Source organism: Macrotis lagotis, chromosome 5 (genome assembly GCF_037893015.1).
Source record: "Macrotis lagotis isolate mMagLag1 chromosome 5, bilby.v1.9.chrom.fasta, whole genome shotgun sequence".
NCBI lineage: Eukaryota > Metazoa > Chordata > Mammalia > Peramelemorphia > Peramelidae > Macrotis > Macrotis lagotis.
In genome coordinates, this window is record NC_133662.1 from 229,275,812 (window position 1) to 229,294,292 (window position 18,481).

The 18,481-nt window shown below is 38.0% G+C and overlaps 2 protein-coding genes across 5 annotated transcripts in view; one reads left to right on the top strand and one right to left on the bottom strand.

Annotated features, from left to right (window-relative positions):
• The window catches only part of MINDY1 (MINDY lysine 48 deubiquitinase 1), an 89,582-nt gene that overhangs the window by 53,881 nt on the left and 17,220 nt on the right, over positions 1 to 18,481 (bottom strand). For 2 of the 3 annotated variants that reach the window (XM_074188768.1, XM_074188767.1), the window contains exon 1: positions 2,635 to 2,810. The exons of the other annotated variant lie outside the window; for it this stretch is intronic. The gene's annotated coding sequence lies outside the window, so the exon portion shown is untranslated. Of the gene's footprint in view, positions 1 to 2,634; positions 2,811 to 18,481 lie in introns of those variants that run through there. 3 annotated transcript variants of the gene reach the window in all.
• PRUNE1 (prune exopolyphosphatase 1) overlaps positions 1 to 18,481 on the top strand; it is a 64,542-nt gene that overhangs the window by 35,377 nt on the left and 10,684 nt on the right. The window contains exons 2-6 of one of the 2 annotated variants that reach the window (XM_074188770.1): positions 6,510 to 6,602; positions 7,200 to 7,402; positions 8,456 to 8,640; positions 9,848 to 10,006; positions 12,178 to 12,272. In XM_074188770.1, coding sequence (XP_074044871.1) covers positions 6,510 to 6,602; positions 7,200 to 7,402; positions 8,456 to 8,640; positions 9,848 to 10,006; positions 12,178 to 12,272 — 735 coding nt within the window. Of the gene's footprint in view, positions 1 to 6,509; positions 6,603 to 7,199; positions 7,403 to 8,455; positions 8,641 to 9,847; positions 10,007 to 12,177; positions 12,273 to 18,481 lie in introns of those variants that run through there. The other variant, XM_074188772.1, reaches the window with a different exon arrangement.

The following is an 18,481-nucleotide window of genomic DNA, read 5'->3' on the forward strand; positions in this document are numbered from 1 at the left end:
ATAATAGAATATCACTTCCCTATAACAAAATTGATGATTTCAGTGAATCCTGGGTAGTATGAACTGACAAGGAATGTGAGAAGAACCAGAATTTACATGAGGACAACAATATTTTTGAATTGAGATAATTTTTAATCGTGTCCAACTTTTTGTGACCCCAAAAGGTATTTTCTTGGTTTGCCATTTTCTTCTCTAGTTTGTTTTATAGATGAAGAATCTGAGGTGTACATAGTCAAGTGATTTGTCCAGCTTCACACAGCTATTAAGTTTCTATGTAAAGTGATATAAAGGACTGAGGTGGGAAGATCTGTTAGAAACTAGTACACTACTCTGAATGGTATGGGGGAGTCTGTATTGGGTGATAGCCATAGGAATAGAGGTAGGAGAGACAGATGCCAGAGATAAGCAAAGAGAATCTATAGCTCTTGATCATTAATGAAATATGAAAAGTAAAGTTTCATATTTGTCTTTATCCATAGTTACCCCCATGGCTTCTCTTTTTTTCCATATTTTTTCCATATTTCTCTCTTTATACCTATCACATTAATAAATCACTAGTCATTTAGGAGAAAACTATTCTTGACCCTCTTCTCTCATTCTTTTACCTCAGTCTTTCTCAACCCTTCTCAACTCTAATCCCACTTCAACATTGTCTACCTTCCACTGTGTCCTCTGGAATTCTATTGAAGTATGAACTACCTCCTCTTTAGCCTATACCCTTTTCTCAAAATCCTTCCTTCTTCCAATCCTCACTGAAAACTGACTCCACCCTGGCCACACTGCATCAAGGACTATACCTCTCCAGCATAGACTGTACCTTCTCTCACATCCATCTCCAAACCCCAACTGTTCCTGGGTTTGATTTGTCTGATTCAGCCAACCAACCTTTAATTAAATGTTTCCTGGTATTTGACTTGATGCTGGGGAATGTAAATACTAGGAGAAATAGGCTGAGAGTCTTGGGTCCCCTGGGCATTATCCATAGTCTGAGAGAAACTGACCTGACCAGGCTGAATAAGGGACCTCATGATGATGTTGATGATGTTTTGTCCTTCATTTTCTTTTTCTTTCTTTCTTCTTTTTTTTTTTGCAAGGCAATGAGGTTAAGTGACTTCCCAAGGTCACACAAGCTAGGTTATTATTGTCTCAGGCCAAATTTGAACCCAGGTCCTCCTGACTCCAGGGCCAGTGCTCTATCCACTGCGCCACCTAGCCGCCCCTGATCATTATTTCTGACTGTATAATCTCTTCTGGAGGTTTTTTGGGACAGTGAAGAAACAGTGATTTCTTCTCAGTCTCCTTTGCTGATTCATCATCCATATCATTCTTCCTAAGGTTTTACCTGAAGTCCTTTGTTTTTTTCTATCTCATTTCTTAGGAGTTTCTTTTTCATCTTGCTGCAAATGATGTCCAGATTTCTAAATCCAGCCCCAGACTCTCTTGAACTTCATCTCCATAGCAGCCATTGCCTTTTGGATATATCAAATATAATGAGGGGCAGCTAGGTGGCACAGTGGATAGAGCACCGGCTCTGGAGTCAGGAGGATCTGAGGTCAGATGTGACCTCAGACACTTAATAATTACCTAGCTGCATGATCTTGGGCAAATCACTTACAAAAAAAAATGCCTTACAAAAACAACAACAAAAAAACACTCTTGCAAAAAACATTGCCTTAGGGAAAAAAACCCAAACATAATGACCTAAAGATATTTTAAATTCAACATGTCCAAAAGTGAAATCATCATTTTTTCTTCTTAAAGTCCCTATTTTTGTTTAAGATACTACAAGTTTTCTAGTCTCCCTGATTTTTAACTTTTTCATTATTCTCCACACCTCACTCTTCCTCACCCCATATATCTAGTCATTGCCAAAAATTACAACTTCTCAATGCACATGCCTGGCTATCTTCCAACTTCTCTACTTAGTTCAGGCTATCACTTCTCACAGATTATTTTAACCTACTCCTCATTGGTCTCCCTCCTCCATCTTTCTCATTCCAATCCATCCTTAACACTGCAGCCAAAATAATTGTCCTTTAAGGATCAATCTGACTCCCCTAATCATTCAATTTGTGTGGCTCTTTACTGCCTCTAGAAGAAAATATTCACTCCTTTGTTTAGCTTTTAAGATTTTTGACAAATTGGTTCCAACCTCTTTTTTACAGTTTTAATGAGCATTACTCTTTTTCCAGCACTCTCCAGTCCAGTCAACCTCACACAAGATGTCCACTCTATTACCTGTCTTCTTACTTGGCCATCCCATGTGCCTGAAATGCCCTCTCTTCTTCCTTCCTTCCTAGAGTCCTTGTATTGCTTTAATATGCAACTCAAGTACCACCTTCTTTTTTCTTTTCACTTCTGCACAGTATAACACAGGAGACAATTGTATATAACACTTCAAATTTCTGTTATGCAGGGCTTACTTTTCTTTTAAAGCATGTAATAAATTCAACATGAAACTGCAATTTTGGGGTTCCTTCTGTTCTTTTCTCAACTTTTACTTGGGTGGGGGAGGGGTGAAATTCTATTCCTATTCTATTTGTTCTACCTCTCATCTCTCTCCTTCTCCCATTAGAAAAAATTAAAACAAAACCATTGTAACAAATGTGTATCATCAAGTAATTCCATACTCACCATAGGTAAAAATGTTGGCCTACTATATCCTGAGTCCCTCATCTTGCAGGAGGTGGGGTAGCATGATTCCTCATCAGTTAAGTCTTTTAAAGTTTTTGCTTTTTACATCATTGTTGTTATTTTATAAATTATTCTCCTGGTTCTCCTCACTTCACTCTGCATCAGTTCATAACTGATAACAAGAATTTTCAGCTTTCTCTAAAACCATTCTTTTTGTCATTTCTGACATCACAATGATATTCCATTATATTCACATACTACAATTTGTTCAGTTGTTCCCCAACCGATAACCACTCAGTTTCCAGTTCTTTTCAAATTGTGTACATAAAGCTTTTCCTCATCCTTCTCCAACTTCTAATACCCTCACTCCCAAATCATCTTGTTATTTATTACTTAATACACCTTTGTATATGTACTTTACATTTGTGCTGTACATGTTTATATATGAATGTATCTATTTTTATTTTTACATACATATACATATTCCTTGTATTCCCAGAACCTGGAAAAAGATCTTTTACATAGAGGGTACTTAGCGAATGTTTCTTGTTCAAACAATTGTGAGGGTAGAGTAGGAAAACATTCTACTAAGGTTTTGAAAATGGGAGGCGGAGTAAATGCTTCCAGAGAGTGGGTTTGGAAGGAAAAATATGGAGCTTGGGGCATCAGTGTGTTGATGTCATTCTCTAGACTCAGATGGGTCTCTGTCTGAGGAGAGGTATATACACATCTACCCCTAAGGGATTATAAAAAGGAAGCATTTCCTATGAGCAAGCTAGAAAAAGGACCTGGAGTGTGGGAAGTCTCTGAAACCTCAGGGAAGAAAAGGTTTCCTCTCCTTGCCAAAAGCTGCTGATGTCAAATGGAAGTTTAAAAACAGGCTTTTGGGGGTGGCTAGGTGGCACAGTGGATAAAGCACCGGCCCTGGAGTCAGGAGTACCTGGGTTCAAATCCAGTCTCAGACACTTAATAATTACCTAGCTGTGTGGCTTTGGGTAAACCACTTAAGCCCATTGCCTAGCAAAACCCTAAAAAACAAAAACAAAAACCAAAAAAACAGGCCTTTGAACTGAAAAATCAGTGGGTGTTTGCTAACTTTTTTTTGCAAGGCACTGGGGTTAAGTGACTTGCCCAAGGCCACACAGCTGGGTAATTATTAAATGTCTGGGTAATTATTAAATGTCTGAGGCCGGATTTGAACTCAGGTACTCCTGACTCCAGGGCCAGTACTCTTATCTACTGTGCCACCTAGTCGATCTGTAACTTTTTTTTTTACATGTGATTTCACTGTTATAAGCCACTCCCAGTAAGGAAACTCTTGCTACCCATGTATTTCCACAGTTCTGTAATTTATAAGTCTCAGAGATTTTCAGGAGGCATTAGAGGTTAAATGATTTGCCATAGTTAAAAGCATTGTTTTTTTAATAACATTTCTGAAGAGTGATGGGCAGTGAAGCCAAAATATAGAAGGTTAAGAAGAATGAATCTTGAGAAAGTGATGTTTTGGATTTCTATTACTTTATTCAAAAGTATTTCTTTTTTGTGAAGAGAACAGTAGGAGGTGATTGGAGCTGTGCAGAAGGGTCAAAGGAAAGATTTTTTTAAATTTAATTAGGCAGATGGGTATTTTTGTAGGGTTAGAACCAGGAAATAAGAAGAGACTAAAGATGTAGTAGAGGGAAAATGTGCTACCTGGTTTGGGAGGGAAAAGAGAGGTTTTAAGAATGAGTTTTAGCAAAGGAGTAGTTATGTCTATATATATATAGAGAGAGGGAAGGAGGGAAAAATGGGTAAGGATCCTGAATTCTTGTCCTCAATTTCCTTAGTACAGTATCTACTTCATATGTGATAACTTGGGATGTAGTTGTAACTTTGAAAAAAAAAAGAAAAGTTTGAGATAATCACTATGGGGAATGAATTATAAATTAATTATGTATATATATATACATATATATATATGTAATTGTTGTATCTATTCTTTTTCTTGTTCTCAGATATCATCAAAGTACTGCCAACTTACTTCGTAGAAACTGGAGCAGCTAGGTGGCACAGTGGATAGAGCACTGGCCCTGGAGTCGGGAGGACCTGAGTTCAAATTCAACCTCAGACACTTAATGAGTGCCTAGCTGTGTGACCTTGGGCACATCACTTAACCCCATTGCCTTGCAAAAGTCAAATAGTGATAATAATTTAAGAAGGTAGAAATTTGATTTTAATAATAATAGCAACTAACACATTTATCTAGCACTTACTATATAAGCATTCTGCTCATGCAAGGTGATTGCCTGAAAAATAGGAATAGACATCATCCCTCATTTTGGAGAAGTGACTCTTCCCTTTGCTAAGGTCTACATACAAGCCTGATAATGTCATATGATCCAACTTAAGCACCCCTTGACCTGACTATCTATCCTGCTGCCTATCTTTAGGCTTTCCAAGTCAGTTTTTTTTCCCAATTCATTTTGAACTTAAATACAAAAAAAGGAAAAAAAAAACATCCATGCACAGGGCACAACATGAGATTCAGTATATAAAACTATGAATTTCCATTTTACAGTTTACTTTTTTTTTTTTTTGAAAAAACTGTGTAATAAATACGTTTTTTAAAAGCAATTTTTTATTTTTTTTCCAGGAGGAAAAGTCATACAAGGTTACATAGCTAGGTAATTATTAAGTGTCTGAGGCTAGATTTGAACTCAGGTCCTCCCGACTCCAGGGCCAGTGCTCTATCCACTGCACCACCTAGCCACTCCAATAAATACATTTTCAAAGCTGCCCTGCTTTTTGGAGTTTTCTTCCAATTTTTTTATTCTTTTCTGTGCACTTTTAATTTTTTTCTCCCTCCCTCCCCACCCCACACTGTCAAAGTATCATTAAACACAAATATAGATAGAAATATATGTATATAAAATCATAATTCTATTTATTAGTTATTTCTTTGAATGTGGATAATATCTTCTTTCATAGGTTCTTTGTAGGGAATTTGGAATTAGTTTTTTTTGTTGTTTATTTTTAGGCTTTTGCAAGGCAAATGGGGTTAAGTGGCTTGCCCAAGGCCACACAGCTAGGTAATTATTAAGTGTCTGAGACCGGATTTGAACCCAGGTACTCCTGACTCCAGGGCCGGTGCTTTATCCACTGTGCCACCTAGCCGCCCTAAGATGATCTTTTAATATTTGGTAGAATTCACTTGTAAATTCCTCTGATTCTGATGCTTTTTTCTTTGGAAATTTGTTTATGGCATCTTCAGTTTCTTTTTCCAAAATAGATTTAGATATTTTGTTTCCTCTTCTGCGAATTAAGGCAATTTATATTTTTGTAAATCTTCCATTTTGTAAAGTCTTCCATTTCACTTAATTTGTTAAATTTATTGGCATATAATTCAATGAAATAATTCCTTATTATTTACTTTGATTTCATCCTCATTAGTGGTATATTCACTCATTGAATTTTTTAATACTAGTAATTTGGTTTTCTCTCTTAAAATCATATTTACCAATGATTTATTTTATTTTATTTCCCATAAAATCAATTCCTAGTTCTATTTATTAATTTTAATAATTAATTTAATATTTATTAATATTAATTTATTAATTGCACCCAACATTTTAATTTTTAAGATTTCCAATTTGATCCTCAGTTTAATTGGGGATTTTTAATTTGTTCTTTTTCTAATTTTTTAATTGCATACCCAATTCATTGGTCAGCTCTTTCTGTTTTATTTTAGAAGCCTTTAGAGAGATTCGTTTTTCTGTGATTACTGCTTTTGCTGCATCTCATAGGTTTTGACATGTTGTCTTATTAGGTTAAAATCTTAGACTTTTCCTAGTTCTTCTTTCCCCTTTCTTACTACTCCACTTCCTTTCTCTTTTCAGATGTCCCGACCTCTTCATGTTGTACTAGGAAATGAGGCCTGTGACTTGGACTCTATGGTGTCTGCTCTCACTCTGGCCTTCTACCTGGAAAATGTGAGTGTCTGGGGTAGGGTTGCTTACATCTCTTTGGAATAGCAGTTTTCCTAATTCAACTTTCCACTTACCCTACGCAATTTGATTCCATTTTTCCTGGCTTCCCTCTGCCACTTAGACTTCAAAGTCATTTTTTGAGGGGCAGGGCAGTGGGTTTAAAGTAGATACCCAATGTCACACAACTAATAACTATTAAATGTCTGAGGACAAATTTGAACTCAGATCCTTTTGACTCCAGGGCTGGTGCTCTATCCACTGTACCACCTAGCAACCCCACAGGTCATCTATCATTTCATTGATTTTCACATCCCCATTATGTAGAAGTACGGTACTTTCAAATATATAGGTTAACAAATGAAAGCAATTGTGACTTAAAATTCCCCTTATGATTAATGTCATAGATAACAGTTAAGGAAGGTACCAGCCTCAGATTAAGTTAGCCAGTTTTTCTGTGTGTGTGTGTGTGTGTGTGTGTGTGTGTGTGTGTCTGTGTCTTTGTGTGTCTGTCTGTCTCTCTCTTTATAATCAAGAGATAGGCCATCTTTCTCTTCTTCCATCTGTCTTAACACACCAAAATTTTTTCACCTTTCTACACAGACATCTGAGTCCAAGGCAGCCTTTGTACCAGTTTTAAATATCCCACGCTCTGAACTAGCCCTAAGAGGTGATAGTGTCTTTCTGCTTTCGAAACTTAACATCCCAGAATCCTCCTTGATTTTCCGTGATGAAATTGACCTTCATGCTTTGCTCCAGACTGGTCAACTTACTCTTACCCTCGTTGACCATCATATCCTCCCAAGGTAAGTGTAACAGTTATTAATCCTCAGTATTTATCAAATGTCTCTGCTTTGTGCAGAACATATAGCCATACTGGATGATGCATCATATTTGTAATAAGAGGTTTCCTGTTTAATAGTTGAAGATGGTGACACAGTGATCATCACCAAAAAATAAAAAAAAAATTCTCAAAACTCATTAGTATTACATAAATAGTGTCATGGATAATCCAAAATAGTTAATGATCCATTCATTTTTTGCTTGGTTTTAGTTTATTACTTATAGGAATGCTTAATATGACTGTCATGGTAGCCAGTATACAATATCCTTGTTCTCTGCTTTTGAAAAAAAATCAGAAAATTTCTATATAAAATGTGACTTCTCAGTTACCTTTGAGTAAAATCATACTATAGATTCTGTAAATATTCTGGTAGTGTTTGTATTTACTGTATACTAACATAACGATCCCATCCTTATTTTTCTTTTTGTTTTTCCCATTCCTGTTTTTCTAATGGAAGTATCATAAGTTATAAATATATCTTTCTAATTGTTTGGCTTAAACTTATATTAAAATGAGTTTTGCATTTTCTGAGCACACACTTTTTTAACTAGATTTTGGAGGGAGACATCGCAGAAAACATGCTGAGTGGTGGAGGGAAGTAGTATATAAAATATATAATCCACTTGTATATAATTGAGAGGTGAAAAGTGACTACAGTTACCAAAAGAACTGAGGGAGAGGGGCGGCTAGGTGTTGCAGTGGATAAAGCACTAGCCCTGGAGTCAGGAGTACCTGGGTTCAAATCTGGTCTCAGGTACTTAATGATTGCCTAGCTGTGTGGCCTTAGGCAAGCCACTTAACCCCATTTGCCTTGCAAAAACTAAAAAAAAAACAACAAAAAAAACCAAGAAGAGGATTATTGAACTGATTTGCAAACAGGCTTAATATTCTGGAGAGCTAGTTTGAGTCCCTTAAGGACTTCAATAATGAATTTCATTAGACCCATGAATAAGAAGAGGACAATTGAAGTTTTTCTTTCATATCCATCTCTTTTTCTCTCCCTTACCCCTTACAGCAGTGACTTAGCACTAGAGAAGGCTATAACGGAAGTGTTGGACCATCGACCCCTGGAGCAGCAACAGCCCCCTCCCTATCAAGTCACAGCAGAGCTGGTGGGGTCTTGTGCCACTCTGGTGGCTGAAAGAATTCTTCAGGGGAAGCCAGAAATCTTGGACTGGCAAACGGCAGCACTTCTGCATGGTGAGGGTAGCATGGGGAAGTAGCAGGGAGGGGATGTCTGAAACTTCTTCAAATCATCTCAGTATAGGGGCAGCTAGGTGGTGCAGTGGATAAAGCACCGGCCCTGGAGTCAGGAGTACCTGGGTTCAAATCTGGCCTCAGACACTTAATGATTACCTAACTGTATTGCCTTGGGCAAGCCACTTAATTCCATTTGCCTTGCAAAAAACCTAAAAAAGCAAAAATCATCTCAGTATGGACCCAAGGGCTTTTCCTGCTTTGTCCACTGGGGCTGTCGATAATATAGTTCATTATTTGTCTGAAGGTTTATGAAGATAATTTTCATTTAGGACATTTTTGGGGAAGAGTCAGAAGGGAATAGGGCCTGCTCCTTTTCAAGCTATTTAATATCACTGTTTTTTCCTGTTTTTTTTTTGTTTTTGTTTTTTTTAGGTTTTTGCGAGGCAAATGGGGTTAAGTGGCTTGCCCAAGGCCACACAGCTAGGTAATCATTAAGTGTCTGAGTCCGGATTTGAACCCAGGTACTCCTGACTCCAGGGCCGGTGCTTTATCCACTGCGCCACCTAGCCGCCCTCCTGTTTTCTTTTGGGGAATCTCATCTTATACTTGCCTGTGATAAAAGTTTTCCAAGCCTAGAACAACTGTTCTTTAATTTTTTGCAATTACATGTAAAGAGAGTATTCAACATTCATTTTTTATGAGATTTTGTATTTCACATTTTTCTTCCTCCCTCCTTTCCCCCCCACTCCCCTTGACATCAAGTAATCTAATATAGACGAATACAACTATGTTAAATGTATTTCCGTATTAGTCATGTTGTTAAAGAAGAATCAGAACAAAAGAGGGAGGGAAACATGAAACAAATTTTTTAAATGGAAAATTTTGTTCTGCATTCAGAGTCCATAGTTCTTTCTCTGAATGTGGATGGTAGTTTCCATCACAAATCTTTTAAAATTGTCTTTGATCATTGTACAGCTATTTTCTCTTTATTTCCATTTCAACCTCAGGGCCTTTTTTTCCCCTTTCTAAATTTCTGGGATTTTGTTAAGTAGCCTTCATTCTTAGTTTATAAGTAAAGGAGGAAATAAAGCCAACACAGTACTTCCTAGCTCTTTCATTCCCAGTGAATGTACTCCATTCTTTCCAATGTTAGTTTGAAGGAAGTGTGAGGGTAGAATTTCAGATATCATTATTCATCTTTCCCCAGGCACCATAATCTTGGATTGTGTCAACATGGCCCCTGAAGCTGGTAAGGTAACCCCAAAGGATTCCAAGTATGTGGCACAGCTAGAAGCCCAGTTTCCAGACTTACCTAGTAGGAGCAACATCTTTGAGTCCCTGCAGAAGGCAAAGTTTGATGTATCAGGTATGAAAGATTAAATCAATTAACCTTCTTATAATAGTAGGTGAGAAAATCTTTGGGAGACTTGCCTTTCTTTTGTTCTTGAATACTATAGTCATGGTTTGGGTCAGTTGGGAAGTATGAGAAATAGTTTGGACTATAAATATAGGGTAAACATAAGGCAGAAAGAAACCACGATTTGAATGAGACTGATTATTTAATTGGGCTGTAAGGAATGTTTGTTCAGCAACTAGGTGTCTTCTGGGTACCTGTGTCTTGGGCTTTTGGGTTGGGAGAATCTGATTCAAGAAATATGTTCCAGGGCAGCTAGGTGGCCCAGTGAATAAAGCACCGGCCCTGGAGTCATGAGTACCTGGGTTCAAATCCAGTCTCAGACACTTAATAATTACCTGGCTGTGTGGCCTTGGGCAAGCCACTTAACCCCATCTGCCTTGCAAAAACCTAAAAAAAAAAATATGTTCCTTGGGGGCAGCTAGGTGGTGCAGTGGACAAAGTAGAGTTAGGAGGACCTGAGTTCAAATCCAACCTCGGACACTTAATAATTACCTAGATGTGTGACTTTTGTCGAGTCATTTAATCTCATTGCTTGCAAAAAAAAACTCAAAAAAAAGAGAGAGACATGTTCCTTTCACTCACAGGCTTCCTGATCTAATTGGGGAAACAGATTTTTTTTTTAAATTTATTCTTATTTTGTACAAATAATTTTTTTATACATTACTAAAATATTCTTGTTTAATTTTTTTTTAATTTTTTTAGTTTTGCAAGGCAATGGGGTTAAGTGGCTTGCCCAAGGCCACACAGCCAGGTCATTATTAAGTGTCTGAGGCCGGATTTGAACTCAGGTACTCCTGACTCTAGGGCCGGTGCTCTATCCACTGTGCCACCTAAGCCGTCCCTAAAATATTCTTGTTTAAGAGTAAATATAATACCCCCTCCTCCCCCAAAAAATATAGACCCGTATGAGCAATAATGTAAAGGGGAGAGAGAAAAAAATTAAAATTAAAATTGCAAAAATTAAAATTGAAAACAAAAAATAATAATAGTAGGTGTGGCCAGGTTGCTCAGTGGACAGAGCACTGGCCCTGGAGCCAGAAGCAACCCGACCCCAGACACCCAATTGTCACCCAGCTGTGTGACCCTGGGCAAGCCATCCCAACCCCATTGCCCTGCAAAAAAAAAAAAGACCCAAAATAAAATAGTAATAATAATAATAATAATAATAATAATAGTAGGGGCAGCCAGGTGGTGGACAGAGCACCTGCCCTGGAGCCAGAAGCACCCTTGTCCAAATCCTGCCTCAGACACCCAACAATCACCCAGCTGTGTGGCCCCAGGCAAGCCACTCAGCTCCATTTGCCCTGCAACTCCCCCACAAAAAATAATAGTAATAAAAAAAATCAGAACATAGATTTTTAGGGTTTTTTTTTAATAAGGCAAATGGGGTTAAGTGGCTTGCCCAAGGCCACACAGTTAGGTAATTATTAAGTGTCTGAGACCGGATTTGAACCCAGGTACTCCTGACTCCAAGGCTGGTGCTTTATCCACTACGCCACCTAGCCGCCCCCCAGAACATAGATTTTTAAAGTAAGTAAATCTTAATTGAGTTCTTAGGTATAATACCAAGTGACAAATGGATTAGAATCAGTATGTGGGGAGGGAATGAAAGTGGATTTGGGAACCAAGAATGGGGTTAATGTTTTCTAGATATGAATATACCTTACTGGTGTATCCCTTGTACTTTCTTTTTTTGATTTTTTCAAGGTCATGGAGTTAAGTGGCTTGCCCAGGGTCACATAGCTCTAGGTAATTATTAAGCGTTTGAATCTGAATTTGAACTCAGTTCCTCCCGACTCCAGAGCCAGTGCTCTTATTCACTGCACCACCTAGCTGTCCCTTCCCCTGTTACTTTTTATATTTGAGATTTTTTGTTTAGATTCTGCTCAGTCTATGCTACAAGCTATATTTTACTTTTTACAATGTTAAAATCCAGGGGAGCCAAATCTGTTTCATGTATAGTTGGATGTTTTTTTCTTTATCTTGCCCATTCGCTCCCCTTCTTCCTTCTCAGGAATCCTAGTCCTTTATCATATGGAGGATTCTTAGACTCTGAACTTTCTGTGCTTCCTTTAACTCCTTTGTTCCATACCTTCACCCTTTGCCTGTCCACTTTCCAGGGCTGACTACAGAGCAGATGCTGAGAAAGGATTTGAAGACAATCTCTGGGGATGGTACCTTGCTGGCCATTAGTGCAGTATACATGGATTTGGAGGTAAAAGACAGGGATAAGGGAGATTACTCAGAATAGGTATGAGGAGACAAACTAATGCTTTATGTATCCTTCCCCTGAAACCTCAAATTACACTTGATATATTTAATGATAGTATGAGAATGAATCATACAATGTTAACACCAAAAGAAACCTTAGAAATCATTTAGTCTAATCATCTCATTTTACATATGACAAAACTTCAGTTCTTAATTAGTCTGTGGCTCTAGGTCAAACAGCAATCCTATTACTAGAAGACTACCCATTTCATGCCCATAGGTCACCAGTGGAAATGTCACAGTCCATTTACATTCACCATTTATTTTTCTTTGCTCTCTGGATGATCTGAAATTTTGATTCTTTAGAGAGTATGGTGTTCTAAAATTAGCAATAACATAATGTGAATGAAAGAAATTTCAGCTAAAAAATGGTTTGTTTTGTTTTGTTTTGCCAAAGAGCATCTTGGGCTCATTAAGAAGGAGTGTATTCCAGCTGATTTGGAGGGGAGAAGGTAAAGGTAGAGGTAGGCAACTTGTCCCTAGTGCCTCCTGTCTGATCTCCAGCCCAGTGGGAGCAAGAAGAGAAGTGGGTGCCATATCATTGTTCCTCTCCTCCTTACCAGTTTTCAGCCTGCTGTGGGAAAATTAGAAGTTCCATTCTAACATACCTGTCTTCCCCCATGCTAAAATGTGAGGAGGGAGCAGCTAGGTGGCACAGTGGATAGAGCACTGGCCCTAGAGTCCAGAGGACCTGAGTTCAAATCTGGCCTCAGATACGTAATAATTTTTTGTGACCTTGGGCAAGTCATTTTAACCTCATGACCTTAAATAAATAAAATTGTTTTAAAAAGTGAGGAGCAAGTACCATTCCATCAAATTTTCATTCTTGTCCCCTGCCTTGAGGAGGTAGCCTACCACTACCCCAACTTCTCCCAAGTTCTTGTTCCCTCACTTAAACCACCTTAAAGCTCTAAAAAGGGAAGGGGGGGAAAGAGAATATGCATTTTTTTAAGAAACAAAACTGCCAGAACCAAATTTTATTTATATTATTCTAATCCAAGTATTGTTCTACTTGGATAGAGAAATGTCCTGCCAAATTTTCCTGTCACTCTCAGACATATGTCTCTTTTTTAAATTTTAATAGTATTTTTTAATTACATGTTAAGATAGTTTTCAGCATTGATTTTTGTAAAATTTTCTCCCCAAGATAGTAAACAATCTGACAAGTTTATATGTGCATAGTCATGTTAAACATATTTCCATATTAATCATGTTGTGAAAGAAGAATCATAACAGAAGGAAAAAACAATTAAAAATTTAAAAAGTGAAAATAGTATGCTTTGATCTGCATTCAAACCCTGTGGTTCTTTCTGTAGATGGTATTTTTCATCAAAAGTCTTTGATTGCTGAGAAGAACTAAGTCTGTCATAGGTAATCATCATACAACTTTTTGATTTCATTTTTTTCCAATTATATGTAAAGATATGAAGTTTTCTGTCTCCCACCCCTACAGATAGCAAGTAATCTGATATAGGTTATTCATGCCCAATCATGTTATACATATTTCTATATTAGTCATACTGTGAAAGAAGGATTAGAACAAAAGGGAAATGGGGTAGCTAGGTAGCATATTGGATAGAGCACAGGCCCTGGAGTCAGGAGTACCTAGGTTCAGATCCGGCCTCAGACACTTAATAATTACCTAGCTGTGTGGCCTTGGGCAAGCCACTTAACCCCATTGCCTTGCAAAAAAAAAAAAGAACAAAAGGGAAAAACCCTGAGAAAGAAAAAAGAAATTTTAAAAAGTAAAAATACTGTTCTTTGATCTGCATTTAGACTCCATAGCTTTCTCTGGATGTGGATGTTATTTTCCATCACAAAATTTTTTTTTTAGGTTTTTTTGTAAGGCAAACGGGGTTAAGTGGCTTGCCCAAGGCCACATAGCTAGGTAATTATTAAGTGTCTGAGACCGGATTTGAACCCAGGTACTCCTGACTCCAGGGCCGGTGCTTTATCCATTACACCACCTAGCTGCCCCTCCATCACAAATTTTTTAGAATTATCTTTAATCACTGTATTGCTTAAAAGAGTAAGTGTATCTGAGCGGATCATCTCACAGTGTTGCCATTAATGTGTACTTTGTTCTGCTTCTGCTCACTTCATTGAGCATCAGTTCCTGCTAGTCTTTCCAAGCCATTCTGAAGTCCAGCTGCTCACAATTTCTTACAGAATAATAGTGTTCCATAACATTCATATACCAGAGTTAATTCAGCCATTCCCCAATTGATGGGCATCCACCACTCAATTTCCAGTTCTTCACTGCCACAAAAAGAGTTGCTATGGGGCAGCTAGGTGGAACAGTGGATAAAGCACCGGCCCTGGAGTCAGGAGTACCTGGGTTCAAATCCGGTCTCAGACACTTAATAATTACCTAGCTGTGTCGCCTTGGGCAAGCCACTTAACCCCATTTTGCCTGGCAAAACAAAACAAAACCTAAAAAAAAAGTTGCTATAAATATTTTTGGACATTTTTGTAATCTCTTTGGGATACAGACCTAGTAGAGGTTTTGTTGGGTGTCAAAAGGGTAAGCACAGTTTTATTGCCCTTTGGGCATAGTTCCAGATAACTCTCAGAATAGTTGGATCAGTTCATATTTCACCAACAGTGCCTTAGTGTCCCAGTTTTCCCCTCCAACATTTATCATTTACCTTTTCCATCAAATTAGCCAATCTGATAGGTGTGATTCCTCAGAGTTTATTTAATTTGCATTTTTCTACCCAATAGTGACTTAGAACTTTAATTTCTTTATCTGAAAACTGCTGTTTTGACCATTTATCTGTACCAAGTGCTTTACAAATATTATTTTATTTGATTCTCACAAGAGCACTGGGAGGTAAGAGCTATTGTTATTCCCTATTTTACAGATGGTGGAAGCTGAGACAAACAGAGAATAAGTAACTTGACCAGGGTCACGAAGCTAGTATGTGTTTGAGGCAGTATCTGAATATGGCCTAGCACTCTATCCACTGTGCAACTTAGCTGACTCTACCCTTTGGTTATAATATTAACTTTAAACTTCTCTCAGAGATTACAAAGTTCCACCTTGTATATCTTCCATATCCCAGTAATTCTGGACCTCTGAGTGTTAATCCAAACCCCATCCCTATTTCCTACTATCCAATTCCATATTTCATTCTCAACCCAAACCCTTGTCCTACTGTAAAGCTATTCATATCTTCCACTGTGCCCTCTGGAATGCCTGCCCATAGGCAATTAACTTTTGTTCATATTAGATTGTTTCCTTTCCCACTACTTCCATCTTCTGGCTCTCTCTGAGATTCAACTCTATTACTTCTCTTGAGTTCTTTGCCCCCTTATCGTATTACCAATTGAGCTTTGCCAAACTTGAGTCATTCCTATTTTCTTTGAGCCCACACATGTGCTGCTAAGTGAAGGAGAAGAAAATAATGCATTTTTTTTAGTTGGATCCACCATAAATTTGTCAGATAGCTTCACCTCTTTCTTTGCTGTTGCTCAGCAATCCTTCCACACTCTCCCCAGTGCCTCTTCCATAACTTTTCATCCCTCTTCAAATCTCTCAAGAGTTCCTCTGCTCCCTTCTTCTCAGTGGAAAAACTTTCATCATATTTTACTGAGAAAAATGGAGGCCATTCTCTGAGAGTTTCCTCTTCTCTTCATCTCTTGTCATTGAGATACCTTCTACCCTTATCTCCTCCTTCATCCCTGCCTTACATAAGAACACAAGGGCTAGCTGGTAGAATGGGTGGAGCCCTGGCTCCAGAGTCAGGGAGACAAATCCAGTCTCACACACTTCCTGGCCCTGGGCAAGTCACTTATCTCTCTCAGCCTCAGTTTTCTCATGAGGAGATAATAATAGCACCTGCTTCATAAGGTTGTTGGGAGAATCAAATAAGATCATGTTTGTGAGGTACTTAACACAGTTATCCTTCAGTCATGTCCAATTCTTCCTGATCCCACTTGGGGTTTTTACTTGCTAAACATACTAGAGTGGTTTGCCATTTCAATCACTGGTTTATTTGATAGATGAAGAACTGAGGCAGTGACTTGCTTAGGGTTATACAGCTAGGATATATCTGAGGACACACATTTGAACTCAGGAGGATGAGTTTTCCTGACTTGCTGGGCTGGTACTCTATCCACTATGCCCCTGATCTGCCCCATATAACACAATAATTTGACATATAGTAAGTGTGTGTCTGTCTATGTCTCTGTGTGTGTATGTGTATGTTGGGTGGGGGAGGTACTACCCACATGGGTAGCTGGGTGGCACAATGGAAAGAATAGTGGCCTGGATTCAGGAGGAGTTCAAATCTGGCCTCACATGTGACACTAGCTGTGTTACCTTGGACAAGTCACTTAAGCCTGATTGTCTCACATTCAGGGCCATCTCAGTCATCCTGATTTATATTTGATTCTCAATGGACTCATGGCTCTGGAGAAGAAAGTGAGCATGGTGACTGCACAGCCTCCCCCCCAACTCAAAACCAATTCATGTGCTTGTCATGGCACCACTTCCCCTGCTTTTAGGTCTTATTTCATAGCCAAGGAACATCACCAATAATAATAATGCATGCATACACCTTGATTAGAGAATTGCAAATTAAAACATCTCTGAGTTAAGTTTGTATACACACTCTTATATGCATATATATATATATATATATATATATATATACACACATATATATGTGTATGTGTGTTAACTGCTATTATTATTGTTATTATTACTGCTATTACTACTTTATGAAAAGGTGGCCCTTCTCCTTGCCAAGGAAACCTCTTCTGTATATCCAAGTTCTCTCACTTATCTTCATTATCTTCAGCCTTTTCTTACCTACTGACTGGCTTCTCTAGTGCCTAAAAACATACCTAAAATAATCCTCATTTGATTCTACCATTCCCTCTAATGTCCCAAATCTCTCCTGCCTTTTGGGCCAAAGTCTTTGACAAGGCTATCTGCAATAAACGCCTCTACCTCTGCTCTCACTCTCTTTTTAATTCTCTTTTAATTGTGTATCAGTCAATTGAAACTTCTCCCTCCAAAGTTACCAATGATCTCAGCTGCCAAATCCAGTGGCCTTTTCTCACTTCTCATTCTCCTGGATCTTTCTGAAACCTTTGACATTATTGATCATCCTCTCCTTGTTACTCTCTTCTCTGTAGGTTTTCGGACATTCTTTTTTTGTTTTTGTTTTTCTCTGGCTACATACAAAAACAGGTTTCAACATTTACTTTTAAAACCTTGAGTTCTGAATTCCCCCCTCTTCCTCTTATCCAATCCTCCTCACTGGGAAAACAAGAGTTAGGTTGTAAAAATAAACATAATCCCCCCCCCCCACAAAAAAGAAACCTCAAGAAAAATAAACTTTAAAAAAAGTATGCTTTAGCCTGTATTCAGACACCATCAGCTCTGTCTTTGGGATGGATAGTATTCTTTACCATGAGTCCTTCAGAGGAGGGGATGTGGGAAAAGTAGGACACTAATATGGATGGTGAACTGATCTAATCTTTCTAGAAAGCAATTTGGAATTATACCCAAAGGGTAATAAAACTATGCATACCAATGCATATTGATCTAACAATACCAATACCAGTTCTGTATCCTGAAAAGATCACTAAAAAAGGGTAAAAAACTTACATATACAAAAATATCCATAGCAACTCTTCATGCTGGCAAAGAATTGAAAATCAAAGGGATACCCATCAATTGGAGAATGGCTGAACAAACTGTGGTATATAAATGTGATAGAACACTATTGTTCTGTAAGAAACCACGAAGGACAAGATTTTCAGAAAAGCCTGGAAAGACCCGCATCAATTGATGCTGAGTGAAGTGAACAGAACCAGAACATGATACACACTAACAGCAGCATTGGGATATGATTAGCTCAGCTCTTAATGGACTCATTTCAGCAGCACGATAATTAAAGGCAAATCTAAGACTTGTGATGGAAAATACCTTCCATATCCAGCGAGGGAACTGTGGAGTTTAAATGCAGATCAAAGCTTACTATCTTTAGATTTTTAAAATTGTCTTATGTATTATGTCATTATTTTCTCTCTAATTTTTTTCTTCTGTTTGGTTTGATTCTTCTTTCGCAATATGCATAATATCAATCTGTGTTTATCATAATTATACATGTAGAACCTATATTAAATTTCTTTCTGTCG